The 19,322-nt window shown below is 35.1% G+C and overlaps 1 protein-coding gene across 2 annotated transcripts in view; it reads left to right on the forward strand.

Moving 5' to 3' along the window:
- LYPLAL1 (lysophospholipase like 1) overlaps nucleotides 1-19,322 on the forward strand; it is a 102,526-nt gene that overhangs the window by 24,799 nt on the left and 58,405 nt on the right. For both annotated transcript variants that reach the window (XM_044671919.1, XM_044671918.1), the window contains exon 3: nucleotides 9,324-9,493. In XM_044671919.1, coding sequence (XP_044527854.1) covers nucleotides 9,324-9,493 — 170 coding nt within the window. The remainder of the gene's footprint in view (nucleotides 1-9,323; nucleotides 9,494-19,322) is intronic.

A 19,322-nucleotide genomic window follows, 5' to 3' on the forward strand; every position in this document is an offset into this window, starting at 1 on the left:
ATATTCATATATATATATTATAAGGTCCTTCCAAGATTCAAGGTCCATATTAGTACCATGCCTGTGTCTTTTTGTGACCTACACAGAAATTCCCCAGGTTTTAGTGATAGTTGATAGAATGTGCTTCCTTTAAGACAAGACTTTAATCTTTGGGTCTTAGACCCTTTTGATTAGACCCTCTCTTTGAGTTATATTTTTTAAATGTATAAAATAAAGTATATAGGATTAGAAAGGAAACTAAATATTAGTAAAAATAAAGGTGTAAAATGATCTCCCATCAAAGTTTACAAAGAACTTCAAGTCTATCTACTGACCACAGGTTAAGAACTAATGCTGTTAGGCCAGTCTTTGTTTTCACCCTGCTGTAGTCATTTTATTAAGGAGAATGGCTCAATATGTTCTAGGTTTGTAGATAAGGTAGGAGAAAAGATCCTTTAATAGCCAGGACATATAAATGGAATGCTCCCTAAAACCCAGTTTTCATAAAGCCTATGCTCTTAATGAAAACTCCTAATAAAAGAGTTCTTTGAGCACTTGTGTTACCTTGCAACTGTCCATATATCAGTCGTTCAGGTCTCATTCCTCTAGTGGGTGTATTTGACCTGCTTATAGCTCTGAAACAAAATTTATTATCTATTACTTCACATCTTGAGGATACCCCTTATTGATTTTCTTTGGTTTGAAAATGGCCAAGTACCATTTTTTGTGAGAATAACAATATATTAGGAGAATACTTAATATAACTCTTGATAAAAAAATTTCAAACCATGCATTTTTTGACTAAACCTTTCAAAATATGCATAATATTTTTAAATATTTGTTTTTCAAACTACCTTTAGGTGGTGAAAGTTATCTGATACTCACTTCATTTGACTTGGTTGATATTGTATTGTTACAACATATAATGCTCAGATTTCAAGATGTGTTTTGTTTTTACTGAACCTTAAGTAGAAATCACTCATGTGAAAAATACTACCTTCTTTGAATTTTGGATAATGTCTTCCCCCAAATCATAAATGTATTAAATAGAAACGATTTTTTAGCACTCTTTTGGCATTTCACATTGCAAATTAATTTTAAAATGCTGAGGCCTAAACAAATAATGCAGGTTCTCTGAGCACATTTTTCAGTTCCTATTTCTTTGAGTTTCTCTTGACACATATCTAATGCACTAACTATTGCTGCTGACTTGAATTGTTGAACTAGAGTGTTAATTATTTTACCAGTATACTATGGTCAAAGTTTCCAGAATAAGTCTCATCTTGAAAAGTTTATTATTTGGTAATAAATGTCATTCCAGGGTAGGAAAGTAGTTGAGTAGGGGGAAAGGATTTGTTATTCTCTGTTTAAAAAAAAAGTTTTAAGTCTGCTTTACTTACTTTAACACTAATGAATCATCACAATTGTGAAATTATATAAATTAAGAGAAAGCTATACTAAGGACTTTTCTTAATCATTCTTTTAGATGTAAAGAATGACTTTTTAAAATTTGCTAACAGTGAAAGATTATAGTTTCGAAAATCTAGCTGAATAGAATTAAATTTTTTGACCAAGTAGAACTTCAAACAGAAATCTCTAGCTAACAAAATATGATAGTACTACAGCCTCACTATAGGTTGCTCTCAGTATTAAAAATGATGTCAATAATGTTCTTAGTATATGCCTATAATCTGGGACAAATTCAGGTGAAGATGTTTACACAGGCAAACTATAGCAGGTCAGGTAATATTCCAATCCACAGATACTCTACCTATGCCTCTATAGGTGCTAGGAAAGGGTTGTAGGTTGGGAAATTAGCCATAATGGGTGACCCAGGTATAGCCAAAAACAGTAAGTCTAAGTCTGAGAAAACATGCCCACAGACCCCTACCCTCCACTTGGAAGAAAACATATTGGGGAAGTAAAGCACCTTCATGTCAACACTAAGGCAAAGTCCCTATTTCCCCATATTAGTTATGGCTCTTTTATTTCTGTGCCAGTAATTCCCAACTTTGTATCTCAATCTTTAACCTATTTTCAGTTGTTGAACTGCATTTCAGTCTGAATTGGATATCCTCCTACATCTCAAATTCATCTAATTCCACATTAATCACTTTTTTCCCCACAAATCTCAGTTCTCCTTTTCATTTGTGCCACCAGATTCATCCAGGTTCACAAATTCAAAAAGATTAATGTTAATTTTAGACTCTCTATTTTAATTACATCTGACCAGTTACTAAATCAAGTAGATTTGACCTCAGCAATCTATTGCCTCTGATACTTCATACACACACACACACACACACACACACACACACACACATATATATATATCTCAGTCTCTTAGAGTATAAGATCTGAAAGAGACCTCTGAGATCATTTCATTCAACCAATGATGGAAAAAGTATCACCTTTCCAATAGAATTTTGAATTTTCATACACCATCCTCTTGTAATAATCATTACTATGTTCAAAGGCAATTCACTTGTTTTTGGACATTTCTAATTACTATAAAAATTTCAATAATGATTTTGATACTTGTCACTTTGAAACTTCTACTCATTACTCTCAGTTGTTCCTTCTGAGAGAAAAACAAGTCTAGTCTTTCTTTCCTAAAACACTCTTCAAATGCTTAAAATAGCTTTATTATTATCTTTACAAGGCTAATCATTTTTTAGTTCTTTCACCATCCATAAAACGTTTTGTGGAATGCGCTTGTTTGTCATCTACTTTCCTAAAATGTGATACCTGAAAGAGAAAATGATATTTCTCTGACCCGTATAGGATGCAACAAACTTCATTCAAGAAAAATCTGCTTTTCCTAATAAATTCTAAGATTGCTGGATTTTTTTGCCTATAATGTCATACATACTCTTCATTCATTGAAACTTTAGTCTTCCAAATTCTCTCTGGTTCATTTTCACATGCTGTATTGTTTGAGTCATCTCCTTTGTCGTGAGCTTAACTTTTTTTTAACCCAAGTATAGGACTTGACATTTATTTATCTTTCTTAAATTCAATTTTATTATATTCAGTCCACAGTTATATCCTTTTGAGACCATTTGAATCCACACTTTGTAATATATTTTACTTGCAGTCACAGTTTTCTGTCATCCATAGACTGATGATCATATCCTCAAAGCCACCATATTGATGTTGACTGGACTAAAGCCAAGGACAAAGACTGGTTGTACTCCATGAGGGAATTCATTCAAGAATGACAATGAACCTTAGTCACCGCTACTTCAATTCATTTAATAAAGTTACTGAATCCATCTAAGTTTTTATGACCATGCCCACAAGGATACATATTAGATTCTATAATATATTTTGTGTACATGTTTTAGCCTTCTTATTAGCTAAAGAGATATTTTTATTTTTATTATTATTATTATTGTTATGATTATTTATATATTAATTTGAGTTATTTCATCTTTATATCCCTAGTGTCTAAAATAGCATCAGCATATTGCATATTGTAGTTACTTAGTAAATGTTTGTTGATTTGAACTGAGTATACAGGTCTAATCAATTCACTTCTCTACATAAAAACCTTCTGATGCCTCATTGTCAAACTCTTTAGCCTAATATTTCTTCCAAATTATCTCTCTGAACTTATTTCATGGTATTCTCTTTAAACATGTTATACTTAAGAAAACTTAAGCAAGACTGTTATCTGGTCCCATATCTCATTGAAACATCTTACACATATCCATGCCTTTTCACATCCCATTCCCTATGACTGAACCAATCTCTTCCCTTCCCTGCCCTGAATCAAAAATACCCAATTTGGTTAATGGAAGATAGGTTATAAATAACAGTAGTATAAGGAAGAATGTGATATGTGCAAAGAGAGGTCCAGACAAAGTACTATGAGAAATTTGGGGAGAGAGACATCATTTTAAGCTAGAAGGATCAGAGAATACTTCATGGTAGAGGTAGCACCTCAGTTGGTTCTTATAGGACAGTAAGGATTTTAACAGGCACAAATGGGAGCAGGAACAGGTGGGATGGATAGGAAAAATGGTCTTTTCTAGTCATAATGGGGTGATATAAGCAAAACATAGAAACGGAAGGAATCCCCAAATGAACAGGATATAATAGGTAATGCAATTTGTCTAGAATTAGATTATGTAAACAACAGCAATTTGAAATAAAACTGGAAAGGTAATTTGGAATGAGATTTTAGAAGGCTTTTGAATTCCAGAATAATTAATACGTTTTGTTGTTTACTATTCAATAGAGACCCATTAAAATTTCTGAGAAGTGACATGATCAGGGTAAATCTTTAGGAAAAACTGATTTAAACATACATGTGTATGTGTGTATGTATGTGTGTATGTGTATTCTTTTTACTGAAAAGGATAGAGATTGAAAGCAGGAAGACATAAAAGACTTTGCAGTAGTTGAGGTTAGACATACTAAGTGAAAACTTGAATTAGGGTGATTGCAATGAGACTTGAAATATAGGACTTGGAAACTGATTTGAATTAAGGGTCATAAGATTACTCCAAAGTTTTTGTGCATATGTGACACATAGAATGATGGATGGTATTATTTACTGAAACAATCAGAGAAAAAAAGTAGAGTTTTTTGGATGAAAATTTTGTTTTGTTTTAGACATTGATTGGAAACCCAGTTGAAAAATTCTAGTAGGCATTGCAAATTGTTGGTCTGGAGCTCATCAGGAATAATCATGTCCTGGCTAGAATTTGGGGAGCTATCTTTATTAAATCATTGAATGAAATTGCTAAAGAAGTAGCTATGGAAGAAGAGGAAGGTAAAGAAAATGGTGCTAGGACAAGAATAGTAAAGAAAACCAGACAACTTTAGTGCCATGGAAACCATAGGATGTTCTTTAATAAGGAAGGAGAGGTCCATACTATCATATACTGCAGAAAAGTCAAGGACAGAAATTGAGAAAATGCAATTGAGTTTAACCCATAAGTCACTGGAAGCCTTTGAGGGAATAATTTTAGTGAAAAAATGGAGATCAAAAGCAAAATTTTAAGGAATTCAGGAATCAATGAGTGATATACAAACAAAGATAACATAGGACAAGAGGTTTTTACGTGCATTGAACAATATTCCAAAGACCAAGTCACTATGCTTCCAGCAGGAAGATAGCCCTGTATTCCTATTTGATTTGGATGCTTATGGTGCTGTAGACCATTCTTTGCAGAAGTTTGACATTACTAGGGAGAAGAGAGTTCATGTGATAACACAAAGGAAAAATTAGCAAGAACAATTTTTGGATGCGTTTATGTTTTTGTTGTGGTTTTAAGTCCATAGTAAAATGGGTTTATGCAAATTAGTTTATTTTTACTATTTCAAAAATGTTCTCCAATAACATCTCAAGTAATTAGCAGAACAAATTTAAATATCAATTCATTTAGAGATAATTTTTAAGGTTTTCTAAAACTTTGAAGGAAATAATTAAGGTTAAGGCCCAGACTATTATGATTAAAATTCTCTGGAGATTGTATATTAATTTATAGTTATTTATTAGTAAAAGAGAGAGAGTGAAAATCACATGACCATCTGGTCACACCTAACCTGAGTTTGCCACACTTGCCTCCTTTTGCCTGCCAAAAGCAACCCAAGTGGGCCAAGAACCTAAATCCCCAATAGAACCCCTTGCTTCCTCAGTCCCCTTTCTTATAAAGACATTGACATCACTCCTGGGTCTATCTGGTTGGACAGACCGGATCTCAGTCCAGGTCAGAGCCCGGTCTTTCTGACATACACAGTCACACAGGACAGGGGCCAACCTCTTCCCAGTTACCAGAGAGCCAGGAGGCCTCTGGCTTCCTCCCCATAGTACACATGTGCCCAGTCAAAGGGTGAAGCTGCTACCTACCAACATGAGTTTTCAAATGGAATAGAAGGCAGATTTATATTAAATTCATAGAAGACTTACTTACTGACATAAGTGGTTATCATTATAGGTAAAACTGCTGTTTGTATGACCATTGGATTATGTGATTTCTAGAGAAGATTAAAGATATCATTTGAAACTGAATTTCTCAGTTTTCTTTCCCTCTAATGCCACATCATCTTAACACCATAGATATAGTTTAATTGTATGAATTTTTTTTTCTTGGACATGTGCATGTGGATCCATGCCAAACATATTTATTTACCATGGTAATATTAGCTGTTATAGAAATTTATCTAATAATATGAACTAAAATAATTGTAGCAGCTTGTTAAATTGTTACACAAAAATTGTGTTTTATGCAAAAGTTGCAATTACATTGTAGGCAAATTAATTCATTTTGAATATTTTTGTTATACTTAAGAGTGATTTAGATTAAACAAAAACAGTTGTTCTTCTTAAAATGGCACAGGTGAAAGTGTGGATGTCCTTATTCCAAACATCTTTTAAAAACCTTAATTCTTTCAGATATTTGAAAGGGAAAGAAAGCCACTATTTAAGTAAAAATATTAACATTTGTATTACATCAGCACAGACCCTTTTCTATTAATTCATAACACTGAAGCATTGAAAAAAAAAGGCAGAGTTATGTGTGTGTGTGTGTGTGTGTGTGTGGCTGAGTTCCAATCATGATTCACATTTTAGGCTATGATATCATCCTTAAAATTTAAGTGCTTTGACAGAGAAATAAACACTTGGAGAAGTAGCAGAATAAAATGAGACATGAAGTAGGGGAAAGATAAAAAAAATAACATTTTATTTTAAGCTTTTAGAATGGTATCATGATTTCAGTGTGATTCAGAATATACTGTCATTAAAGTAACAGTTTAAGAAAATCTTTGCCTTGTTCTTGTTAATGACACTTTCTATTTAGAAAGCATTTGTTTCCATTTTTATTGTCACTTTAAGAAGATTAATTGCCATCAGTTTTTTAAATTTATATCTCAGAGATTGGGGATGCTGAAGCAAAATTACTAGTCCCAAAATTCAACAGTGGGATTCTAGAAATATAAAGATGGGAGGGGAGGAAGATTGTAGCAATCTTACTGGCATCAGTTATACATGATAATAGAACTATATTGTTATAGAAAAGAGTATATGACTAATAATTAGGGCTTTTGCTAACTTCTTTCTAGTTCTTATCCTAGTACTATCACTCTTTCTACAAAATAACTTTTGTAATCCGTACATTTTGATCAGTAGCTTTATCAGTGACCTCAAAGATAAACTTTCCATGCTATAGTGTTCGTAGTTTACAATTCTCAGTTCTGTGACCACAATGATGTACTATAGATCTTTTAACATAGCCTTTGGTATTGAGTCTTGAGCAATAAGATCTATCTAAATGAAAATAAAACTTGAATATTTTAAATCTAATATATCAGCCTACCAATTATTCATTATAAATTATTTTTGACTCCCTGGTAGAGCCTATGAGTATTCTGCTGTGATATCCTTCATGTCTTTTCTTAGAACAAGGTTTTTTCCAAGATCTTCAATTTGAATAATCTCCTTGAATATCCTGTATGGAATATTATATTAATTTTGATAAGGTATATTTGTTTATATTTGGATCCCAGGACATGTTTTGTTTTCTAAATTGTAATATATAAATACACTCTTATCAGAAATTACTTTTTCATCAGGTGTATTAGTTCATTAATGTTTTTGTTGAAAAGTTTGGAGCACTTTTCTAATATTCCTTTAGTTACTTACAATTTAAACTAGTAGTGTTATTTGCTTACCTTGTATTTTAAAAAACTCTAGTAGTACTTTTATTCATGCAGAAAATAAAAATACATTTTTACTGAAGACTTTTTTCAGGTAGATTTAGCATTGGTTGACTGAATGTTGACAACTATTTTAATCTATTTTTAACTTATCAGAATATAAGCTTTAGTGGGAACATAATTTATGGTCAACATAATAGAAATTTTAGGTGTTTTGTATTTTGATTCACTTAAGATCACAATCTTGGCTTCAAAATAATGTATTTAGTATTAAATTTAGATACTATTGCAAAATAGGGAATCTTTGGAGGTATTCAGGTTTCCATTCATCCAATTTTTAAAAACATTCCTTTACTAGAATCATAAACTTAAGATGGAAAGGAATTTTAGAGGTTAGATAGTCCCTCCCCTTAATTTTACAGATGTGGTAATTGGGTTCCAGAATGTTTTAAGTGACTTACATAGAAGGTAGGAAGTAGCAGAGCTTGAATTTGAGCATAAGTCCTCTGGACCCAGTACTCCTACACCTGTCTTAATCCAGAATCAATTTTGATTAGTGAAATACACTCTGAAGTAGTCTCATTTCCTCCAGAGTCTCTTATTTCCAACCAGTGCTCCACAATGCTGCTAAATTTATTTTCCTGAAGCATTTCTAGTCAGTAAATATTTATTTAGTGCTTATTCTGTGTGATAGGCACTAGGACACAAATGAAAATAAAAATAAAAGCCTATGTTCTCCAGGAGGTTATATTACAATATGGTAAGATGATGCATAAAAGGTAGATGAAAAGTAGGGACTGGGGAGGTGGGAAAGTACCCAGTCAGGGGCATGCATAGTGGTAAAGTTGGAGACAGAAGCAGAGCCAGGAGAGAAACAAAAGATGGCCACTCAAAGCCATTGGTAGAAGGAGGCAGTGGAATATTTAGTCATTTGGTCAATAAATATTTGTTATACACCTACTTTCCATGTGTTAGACACTGTGCTAAGTGCTGGGAAAACAAAGAAAGATAAAAGACAGCAGTCCCTGTTCTGTGAGGAGTTCACAGACTAATGGAGAAGAACAACTTGCAAATTATTTACCAAAATTTACATATAGGTGAAAATTGGAAATAATTGGTAGAGAGAAGGAACTAGAATTAAGGGAGACCAGAAAATTCTTCCTTCCATAGAATGAAAAAATTTAGCTAGGACTTGAAAGAGTACAGGGAAGCCAAGAGGCAGGAAGGAAAGTATTCCAGGCATAGGACATAGACAATAAAAATGCCTGGAGTGTGGAGATAGATCCCCTTCGCATTTTGACAGCTCAGGGAAGAATGGCCTGGAATGGGGAGAGACTGGAGGCAGGCAGACCCACAAGGAGGCTATTACGGTAGTAGATGTGAGATGGGGAGAGCTTGCACTACAGTGATTGCATTATCAGAGGAGAAAAAGAACTGTATGTGAGAGATGGATAGACATGAGTAAGTTTAGGGGAGGGAAAAATGAACATGGGATTTATGTACTTTTTGGTACAATTTTCGTAGGTCTCCTTAACTTCTAAAAACTGAAAACTTTGTTCCCCAGTTTGGAAATCCGAAAATGGATTTTGAGATTGTTCTCATTTTCTTAAAATTAATTTCAGACTTTCATCTTTGACATACTTAATTAAAGATCTCTTTACATTAATCTTTTATAGGCCATATACACCGATGAATGGAAGACTCTCCAATGTGTGGTTTGACAGATATAAAATATCAAATGATTGCCCAGAACACCTTGAATCAATTGACTCAATGTGCCAAGTACTTGCAAGTTTAATTGATGAAGAAGTAAAAAATGGCATAAAGAAGAATAGGATACTAGTTGGTAAGAAATTTTAGTATCAGTTATATAGATATATACACACACACATATATATACATATATATACACACATATATAGGTATACATTCATGTATATCCAAATATATAAATTTAACTATATTCGATATTATGTTTAAGTAACTTGTGTATTTTTATCAATATGAATCACATATAAGTTATGTTAAACTATATATGTCTGGTGTTTTCAGTTTATTTTTATAAATATTTTAGTATGACATAATTGAATTTTACTTTGATGTGATATTAATACATATTTTGAGGTTAAATGTATATAAAATTATATGTATTTTAAAAATGCAAATAATTTTTCCTCTCAATTGGTCTTTAGCAAATAGATTATACATTTCAAACTTCTGGGGAAAATTCACATACTTTCTCTGAGGAGTTATTTTAGCAAGTGCAAAACTGACATCATTAAAAGGAATTAAAGTACGAAAGAGAATACATCTGAAATTTATTTAAAACTCAAGACTATTCAGAACTAGTAGCCTATACTTATGAAATAATTTTATGTTAGATCATATTTCCTTATCTATTGCTATCAAAAACCTAAATTATTATATTTCTCTCTTTTTGAATTAAAAAAAGAAAACAGTGTCAGGGAAAGGAATGTACTTAGAAAAGTGTTTTTAAGCTTGATTCTAAAGTAAGTTGCAATAAAATCTAATCATAAGGAGAATGCCCTCACTCTTGATTCAAGTAAGACTTAAAACAAAAAACATGTTTCAGACAAGCTTTTAGGGTTCCTTAAGCATTATTTTCATTGAGATATTAAGAGATCAGAATATTTGCTAAGCTGCTTGAAGGAATTTGTTTAGAGGTTTTCTTCAATCAATGAAGTCACTGAGAAGTGGAGGTGCCAGAATGATTAGAGTTAAGCACAAAATAATACTCAGTTTTATGTTGTACATTTCTTGACAATTTCTTCATGTATTAGCCTAATGGTAATAGTGTTCAATTCAGTATACATAATAATTTCATTTCTTTTAAAACCCTTACCTTCCATCTTGGAGTCAATACTGTGTATTGGCTCCAAGGCAGAAGAGTGGTAAGGGCTAGGCAATGGGGGTTAAGTGACTTGCCCAGGGTCACAAAACTGGGAAGTGTCTGAGATCAGATTTGAACCTAGGACCTCCCATCTATAGTCCTGGCTCTCAATCCACTGAGCTACCCAGCTGCCCTAAATAATTTCATCAGCATAAGCATCAATAATATAGCTCTCATTCAGTTCAATTTAAATTTAACATTTTTATTAAACTTGCACTATGTGCCATTCATTCAGTTACTTAGAACAGTATTTGATAATCTCCATAGATAACTATAAATCAAGGGAGATTGATATTATAAAGAATAACTTAAGCAATTTCAATATTCTTTGCTTAATATCCTTATAATTTTAAATCTTCTGCATGTAATCCCATTATATATTCAGCATTTTAGTGATAGTTGTAACTAATAATTCAGTTATTGTTTGAATAACTGTGTATGAGAATCAATAATTAATAATCAGAGAGTGATTAAAATATTTAAAATGCAGTCCCTTCCAAAATAGCCCTCTCAAGGGGAATTTGCCTGTGCCTTCAGAGTCTTGGAATATGTCCAGATATTTCTGAGGCTTTGGATTTATGATATCTCATTTGGCTACAAAATAAACTTGGCTGTCTTTCTATCACCATATATGGAATAGAGGCTACATAATCTATCCTATAAAAAAAAGATGAAACAAACATGATCTTGAAAAAGGACATTGAACTGCTGGATCTTCTTCAGTTGAAATTATAGGTACCTATCGAAGAGAGATATAGTTGACTCTCTCTACCTCTGGGGGGGCAGGATTTGTTTAACTGGCTCTTTTGTATAAAGTATAATATTTGTCCTCTGATGAGCTTGCATGCTGGGTATATCTGGAAACAATGATTCTTAATTTGTACTTTCATAATAAAATCAAGATTTGCTCAAAAGATCATTTCCTAGAGTGTTAAAGATGGTTCCGGGTTAAGATGGCGGCAGAGTAAAAAGCAGCTGCTTAACCTCTCCTAACCCACACATGTAAGACTCCTCAAAAGGACATAAAAACAAATCCAGACAAACGAAGGGACCCCACAACAGGGTGCAGAATTGAATGTATGTGGAATCAGAGCATTTCCATCCTATTAAGGGGTGCAACAGCTCTCACTAAAATGTGAGCTGAGCAACTCCCTCCCCCACCTCACACCACCTACAGTGCCAAAGCCAGTGCACAAGAGTTAGAGCAAGTTTGGGACATGCATTAAGACCTTGGCAGCTACCTAGGGTCACCAGGGCCTTCCCCTGAGAGCTGCAAGACTTAAGACCCCAAGATGCTAAAGCATGTGAGGACTTTGAACATAGACCGTGAGCACAGGTGTGGACTCAGTCACGGAAGTGGATACTGAAAGCAGGCGTAGAACCTGGGTGGGGACCCAGTGCAGACAGGTGCATGACTGCGGAAGCAGCTCCCTGAGACTGTTAAAGGAGCTTCAGGCAGAGGAACAAGCAAGGGGACCACCAGGAGGCTTGACCCTGAGAACAACTAGACCTGAGACCTCAGGAGCCTAAAGAGTACAAACAGACCCTGGATGTGAGGATAAAGTTGAGAGGGTGCCCAGCTAACAATCAAGCCAGCCATAAGAACCCCAAAAGAGAAAAATCAAAAAGAAATCTTTAACACTCGACAACTTTTACACTGAAAAAATCCAGCCAACAGAGCAAATACCAGAGGAGAACAAACAAGTAATCATATCCAAACCTTCCCCCCCCCCAAAAAAAATGAAAATTGGTCAGAAGCTCTTGAAGAGTTCAAATCTGAGATCATGAGAAATATGGAAGAGATTTGGCAAGAGACATGGGAAATAGCTCAAAAGGTAATTAACAGGTTAAAAGATAGAAACTCCTAATTGGAGAAAGATGCCCTGAAATCAAAGAATTGATAAGCAAATTGGAGATGAAAATCAAATAGCTGGCCAAATCGAAAAGGAAAATGAAAAGGTTATAGCACAAAACCAGTCTCTAAAGACAAAATTTGGGCAATTAGAAGCCAATGATCTCTCAAGACAACAAGAACACATAAAGCAAAGTCAATACACTGATAAAATAGAAGGAAACATGAAATATCTCACTGAGAAATTTCTAGAAGAAAACAGTTCTAGAAGAGACAATTTGAAATTCATCGGCCTTCCTGAAAAAGCAGAAATTAATAGAATTTTGTACTCCATACTAAAAGAAATTATTCACCAAAACTGCCCTGAAGTTCTACAACAAGAGGGTAATATAGACATTGAAAGGATCCATAGATCACCCTCTACACTAAACCCTGAAAAGACAACACCCAGGAATATAATAGCCAAATTCAAGAGCTTCCAAGTAAAAGAAAAAATTTTACAAGAAGCCAGAAAGAGAGAATTCAGATATCAAGGAGCATCAATCAGGATCACACAGGATCTGGCAGCCTTCACACTACAAGATGTCAAGGCTTGGAATATGATATTCAGAAAGGCGAGGGCTGGGTCTATAACCAAGGATCACTTACCCATCAAAACTGACTATATATTTCCAGGGGAAAGTTTTGGCATTCAACAAGATAGAAGATTTCAAAGTATTTGCACAGAAAAGACCAGGACTAAATGGAAAGTTAGATATCCAAACACAAAAACCAAGAGAAACATGAAAAGGTAAATAAGAAACAGAGGGGAAAGAAAGAAAACTCTTATTTTTAAATTTGACTCTTTAAGGGCTTCAATAAGATCTAACTATTTTTACTCCTAAATGGAGAAATGTTATGTGTAATTCTCTGTAGTGAACTCTATTCACTATTATAGTATTCACTATTATAATAATTAAAAGAGTTATTCACAGGGAGAGGTTGGAGTACTAAATGGTCTAAGATGATATGGGGGTGGGTGGGAAAGAGGGGGTGAATAGTAGATGGCACCAAGAGAAACTTGAATGAATAAGAAAAATAGGATATTCTATTATACACAAAGAGGGCATGGGAAGGGGAGGGGACGAATACTATTATAAGAAGGAGAGGAAGAGAGCAACAAGAGGTAATATTTAAACCTTACTCTCAGTGGAATTAAGAAGGCAGGACTGGTGATCATAATTTCTAACAAAGCCAAAGTAAAAATAGATATGATTAAAAAAGACAAGAAAGGTTATTACATCCTGATTAAAGGCAGTGTAGACAATGAGGAAATAACTACTCCACATGTATGCACCAAATGGCATAGCATCCATATTCCTAAAGGAAAAACTGGCAGAGCTTAAGAAGGAAATAGATAGTAAAACCATACTAGTGGGAGATCTAAATATTCTTCTTTCAGATCTAGATAAATCAAACCAAACAATAAATAAGAAAGAGATAAGAGAAGTGAATGATGTCCTAGAAAAATTAGATTTAATAGATATGTGGAGAAAAATAAATAGGGACAAAAAGGAATGTACCTTCTTTTCAGCTGTACATGGCACATTCACAAAGATTGACCATGTAGTAGCACATAGAAACATTGCAAACAAATGCAAAAGAGAAGAAATAATAAATGTAAACTTCTCAGATCATAATGCAATAAAAATAATAATTAGTAAGGGCACCTAGATAGGCAAATAAAAAAGTAATTGGAAATTAAATAATATGATTCTCCAAAACCAGTCAGCTAAGGAAGAAATCATAGAAACAATCAACAATTTCATTGAAGAGAATGACAATGATAAGACATCCTACCAAACTCTATGGGATGCAGTTAAGGCAGAACTCGGGGAAATTTATATCCTTGAGTGCATATCTTAACAAATTGGGGGGGGGGGGAAGAGATTAATGGATTGGGCATGCAAGTTAAAAAACTAGAAAGCGAGCAAATTAAAAATCCCCATATGAAAACAATTAGAAATACTAAAAATCAAGGGATAAATTAGTAAAATCAAATTAAAAGAACTATTGAATTAATAAATAAGACTAGAAGCTGGTATTTTGAAAAAACAGATAAAATAGACAAATTACTGGTCAATCTAATAAAAAAAGGAAAAAGAAAACCAAATTGACAGTATCAAAGATGAAAAGGGAGATGTCACCTCTAATGAAGGGGAAATTATGGCAATCATTAAAAACTATTTTGCTTTTTGTAGTGGCAAAAAAGTAGAAAACAATGGTATGCCCTTCTACTGGGGAATAGCTGAACAAATTGTGGTATATGCTGGTAATGGAATCCTATTGTGCTCAAAGGAATAATAAAACTGGTGGAGTTCCATGTGAAATGGAAAGACCTCCAGGAATTGATGCAGAGTGAAAGGAGCAGAGCCAGAAGAACATTGTACACAGAGACTAATACACTGTGGTAAAATAGAATGTAATGGACTTCTGTACTAGCAGCAATGCAATGATCCATAACAATTCTGAGGGACTTATGGAAAAGAATGCTACCCACATTCAGAGGAAGAACTACAGGAGAGGAAACATCGAAGAAACATAACTGCTTGAACACACGGGTTGAGGAAGACATGATTGGGGGTGTAGACTTGAAACTATCACACCAATGCAACTACCAACAATTTGGAAAGTCTTGATTGATGACACATGTCAAAACCAGTGGAAATGCGCATCAGCTATTGCGGGGGGGTGGGGTCAGGGGGTGAAGAGGAAAATAAGAACATGAATCATGTAACCATGATAAATTTTCTAAAAAATAAAAATTATTAAAAAAAAGATTATTTCCTAGTATTTTTATTTTACAATATGTGCCTAAGAAAGGTTTGGGACTTCCAGGTTAATTAAGATGGCAGCAAAGTAGAACAGGGTACTTAACTCTTCTCACCACTGACCCATATAGCATACCTCCAAAGGACAAAATAACCCAATCCAGATGAAAGAAGGGTCCCCACAATAGGGCGCAGTATCGAAGGTAAGTGGGATTTGGGCAATTCCACACTATAAGGGGGGAAAGTAGCTCCAATCAAAATGTGAGCTGATCAACCCTCCTCCACCCCACCCACAGTACCAGAGTCAGAGGCTGAGTACCAGAGTTAGAGCTAGCAGGGATGGGGGTCAGAATCTAGCTTCTTGGCAGCTAACTGGGACCACCAGGAGCTTGCCCCTGAGATCAGCAAGATTTGAAACCATAGGAGGCTAGAGAGCACAGACCTTGGGCGCCGGAGTGGAGCTGAGAGAGGCAATGGACAGTGGAAGCAGCTCAGTGTGCTGAGACTTAGGAAAGAACCTCAGGTGGAAGAGTAAGCATGGGCTAATTTTAGGCTCTGGGTAGCAGATTAGGACCCCAGGGACTTGACCCTGAGAACAGCTAGAGACCCCAGGAGGCTTGGGAGTGCAGACCTTGGGGGCAGGAATGAAGCTGAGAGGGGCCACGGACAGCAGAGACCTAGCAGACAGTGGAAGCCAAGAGACTCACAAAGTAGCCTCAGGCAAAAAACTGCTCCTTAGCTCTATACACAGAGAGCCTACCTGCCTCACCCAGACTTCTGGCTGAGAAAGAAATACCAGCATAATGATGACAAGTAAGGCCCAAGAAATAACCACCAAAAAGAACAAGAAAAAAGCTCTTAACACTTCATAACTTTTGCACAGAAAAAATCCAGAAAGCAGAGGAGGACAAACAAGTAAAGACATCCAAACCTTCCCAAAAAAATGAAAATTGGTCACAAGCTCTTGAAGAGTTCAAATCTGAGATCAGAGAAAGATAGAAGAGATCTGGCAAGAAAAGTAAGTGGGAAATAGTTCAAAAAGAAAATAACAGTTTAAAAGGCAGTTTAAAACAGTTTAAATTCATTTTGCAATTAGAACTTGAGGTTCAGAAATCAAATGAAATGATAAGCAAATTGAAGTCCAGAAATGACCAGCTGGATGCCATGAAGAGCCAGATAGACCAGACTGAAAAGGAAAACCAAAAGTTTATAGCCGAAAACCAGTCTTTAAAGATTAGAATTGGGTAAGTAGAAGCCAATGATCTCACAAGACAGCAAGAACTGATAAAGCAAAGTCAAAAGACTGACAAAATAGAAGGAAACATGAAATATCTCAATGAAAAGATGACAGGTCAAGAAAACAGGTCTACAAGAGACAACTTGAGAATTATTGGTCTTCCAGAAAAATCAGAGATAATTAGAAATCTAGATATCATACTACAAGAAATTATCCAAGAAAACTGCCCTGATGTCCTTGAACGAGAGGGCAAAATGGACATTGAAAGAGCCCATAGAACACCCTCTACACTAAATCCTTAGAAGACAACCTCCAGGAATATAATAGCCAAATTCAAAAGCTTCCAAATTAAGGAGAAAATATTACAAGAAGCCAGAAAGAGACAATTCAGATATCAAGGAATACCAATCAGGATTACACAGGATCTGGCAGCCTCCACCATACAAGACGTCAAGGCTTGGAATATGATATTCAGAAAGGCAAGAGAATTAGGTCTACAACTAAGGATCACCTACCCATCAAAACTGACTATATGATTTTTCATTGGTGGTATTATTCCCTAAGTATTTGGACTCCACAATCTCTAGCTGGAGAATTGTGTGCTTGTCCAGTTCCTTTCCTTCCTTTATCTGTTTTAGTACTTGGAATAGTAGTTTGATGTTATCTACTAGTTCCCCAAAATCAGTATCTTTCTTTTGTGAAGTAATTTAGTTAAACCATTGCCACAGGTGAGAGAAAACATTTTTCGAGACCATAAGGAATTGCCAGATTATTAGGATTATGGCTATGGCTGTTGGAATAAAGCAAATACATTCAGCCAGGGTCAGAGCACACCATTTATAATAATCATAGATGTTCAGTAGTTGTTCCATGAAATTAGGGACCCTTATAAACCAAAAATCCACCATACCCTGCATTAGGGACCAAGAAATCATTGAGATGCTAGATAGGATGAATGTTATCCTAGCCAATTTCAGTTTGGTTGTTTCAAAAGATTTTAGGTAGTTCACTAACTTTGCTCACCAATTAATGTTATCAAGAAGTAAGTAAGGTAAGTGAGTGGGTCAACAAAGGCAATTTGGGTGTGAGGAAGGATAAAGGGGATATTAGGTGATTATAAGGTGACTGAAGGAGGAAAGAAGGTACAGGAAGGTATGTAGGAGATAAAGGAAATGGGGTATGTAGGAGAGGGCAGCTCAAACAGGTTTATTCTCAGAGGCTTGAGACAGAGAATACAGGGAGGAAATTAGGGCCAATAAGAAATGTTTAGGTTTGGCTAGAGGGTTTTTCTTGTTATTTTCTAAAATCTCTTGAGGGAGGAATCAAGAGGGCCCCTCCCTGCCAGTCAAACTGATGGCTGAAGGAAGACTTGAGGTAGGTACTTCCTGCCAAGATGGATGCCCCCAGCTCCCCTCAAGGAAATAGAAGAAAAATGATTCCTTCCCCTTGAGCCCTTGTCTTAATTTTCAACACAATGGTTCACCAGAGGGTTTGAATAGGTAACAAGGGGATTTATTAATACCAGGGTCAGTCAGAAGGGAGAGGGGTTCAGGGTTTTCTAACTGCTACTAGGGAGAGGGGTGATGGTGGGGGATGGGTCACAGAGAGGTTTAGACAGAGAGAGTCTGGCTCTCCCAGTCAGGAAGATTTGACTGCCTTTTAAGTAAAGTCTTTATCAAATCATTAAAACTAGGGATAACTTATTTGAGGATACTCTACTTGCCTAGAGAAACTATACCCACAATGTCTAATCACCAAGCCCTCCCTTCCACCAGGACCCAAAGGAAATTCAGGGAAGGGGAGAGATGGAGATGGGAGATCAGGGAGAGGTCCAGAGAAATGAGATAGGTCCAAATTTCCCCAAGACAAAATAAGCACAGGTCAAGGCTGAAGCAATTAGGCCAAAGCCAACAGGTTAAGCCAAAGCAAAAGCCTCCAGCCATAGCGAAAGCCAAGGCAAAAGCCCCGTCAGTTAGAACTTCACCTCTGTAGTTTCAAGTCCTAACTGACTTTCTGAAGATTCTAAGACTTCTAACTGACTTTTTGTGACTTAGAAATTACAGAAGCAAAAAGTTTCTGTTAGCCACCTTGCATTACAAATATTAAGGGAAATAATGAAAAAAAAAATTAAGAAAGGTGGCCTAGCAGTACCAGGTCTTAAACTGTACTATAAAGTAATAGTCATCAAAACAATATGGTACTGGGAAGAGATAGAAGGGAGGATCAGTGGAATAGATTTGGGGTAAGTGACCTCAGCAAAACAATCTCCAATAAACCCAAAGAACCCAGCTTTTGGGACAAAAAAACACTTTTTGAGAAAAACTGCTGGGAAAATTGAAAACAATATAGGAGAGATTGGGTTTAGACTCTAGATCAACATCTCACACCCTATACCAAGATAAATTCAGAATGAGTGAATGACTTGAATATAAAGAAGGAAACTGTAAGTAAATTAGGTGAGCACAGAATATTATACTTGTCAGATCTCTGGGAAAGGAAAGATTTTAAAACCAAGCAAGAGTTAGAAAAAATTACAAAATGTAAAATAAATAATTTTGATTACATTAAACTAAAAAGATTTTGTACAGACAAAACCAATGCTACCAAAATTAGAAGGGAAGCAACAAATTTGGAAAAAATCTTTATAACAAAAAACTCAAAGGTCTAATTACTCAAATATATAAGGAGCTAAATCAATTGTACAAAAAAAAATCAAGCCATTCCACAATTGATAAATGGGTAAGGGACATAAATAGACAATTTTCAGATAAAGAAATCAAAACTATCAACAAACACATGAAAAAGTGTTCTAAATATCTTATAATTAGAGAAATGCAAATCAAAACAACTCTGTGGTACCACCGC

This window comes from Gracilinanus agilis, chromosome 4 (assembly GCF_016433145.1).
Source record: "Gracilinanus agilis isolate LMUSP501 chromosome 4, AgileGrace, whole genome shotgun sequence".
Taxonomy (NCBI): Eukaryota; Metazoa; Chordata; class Mammalia; order Didelphimorphia; family Didelphidae; genus Gracilinanus; species Gracilinanus agilis.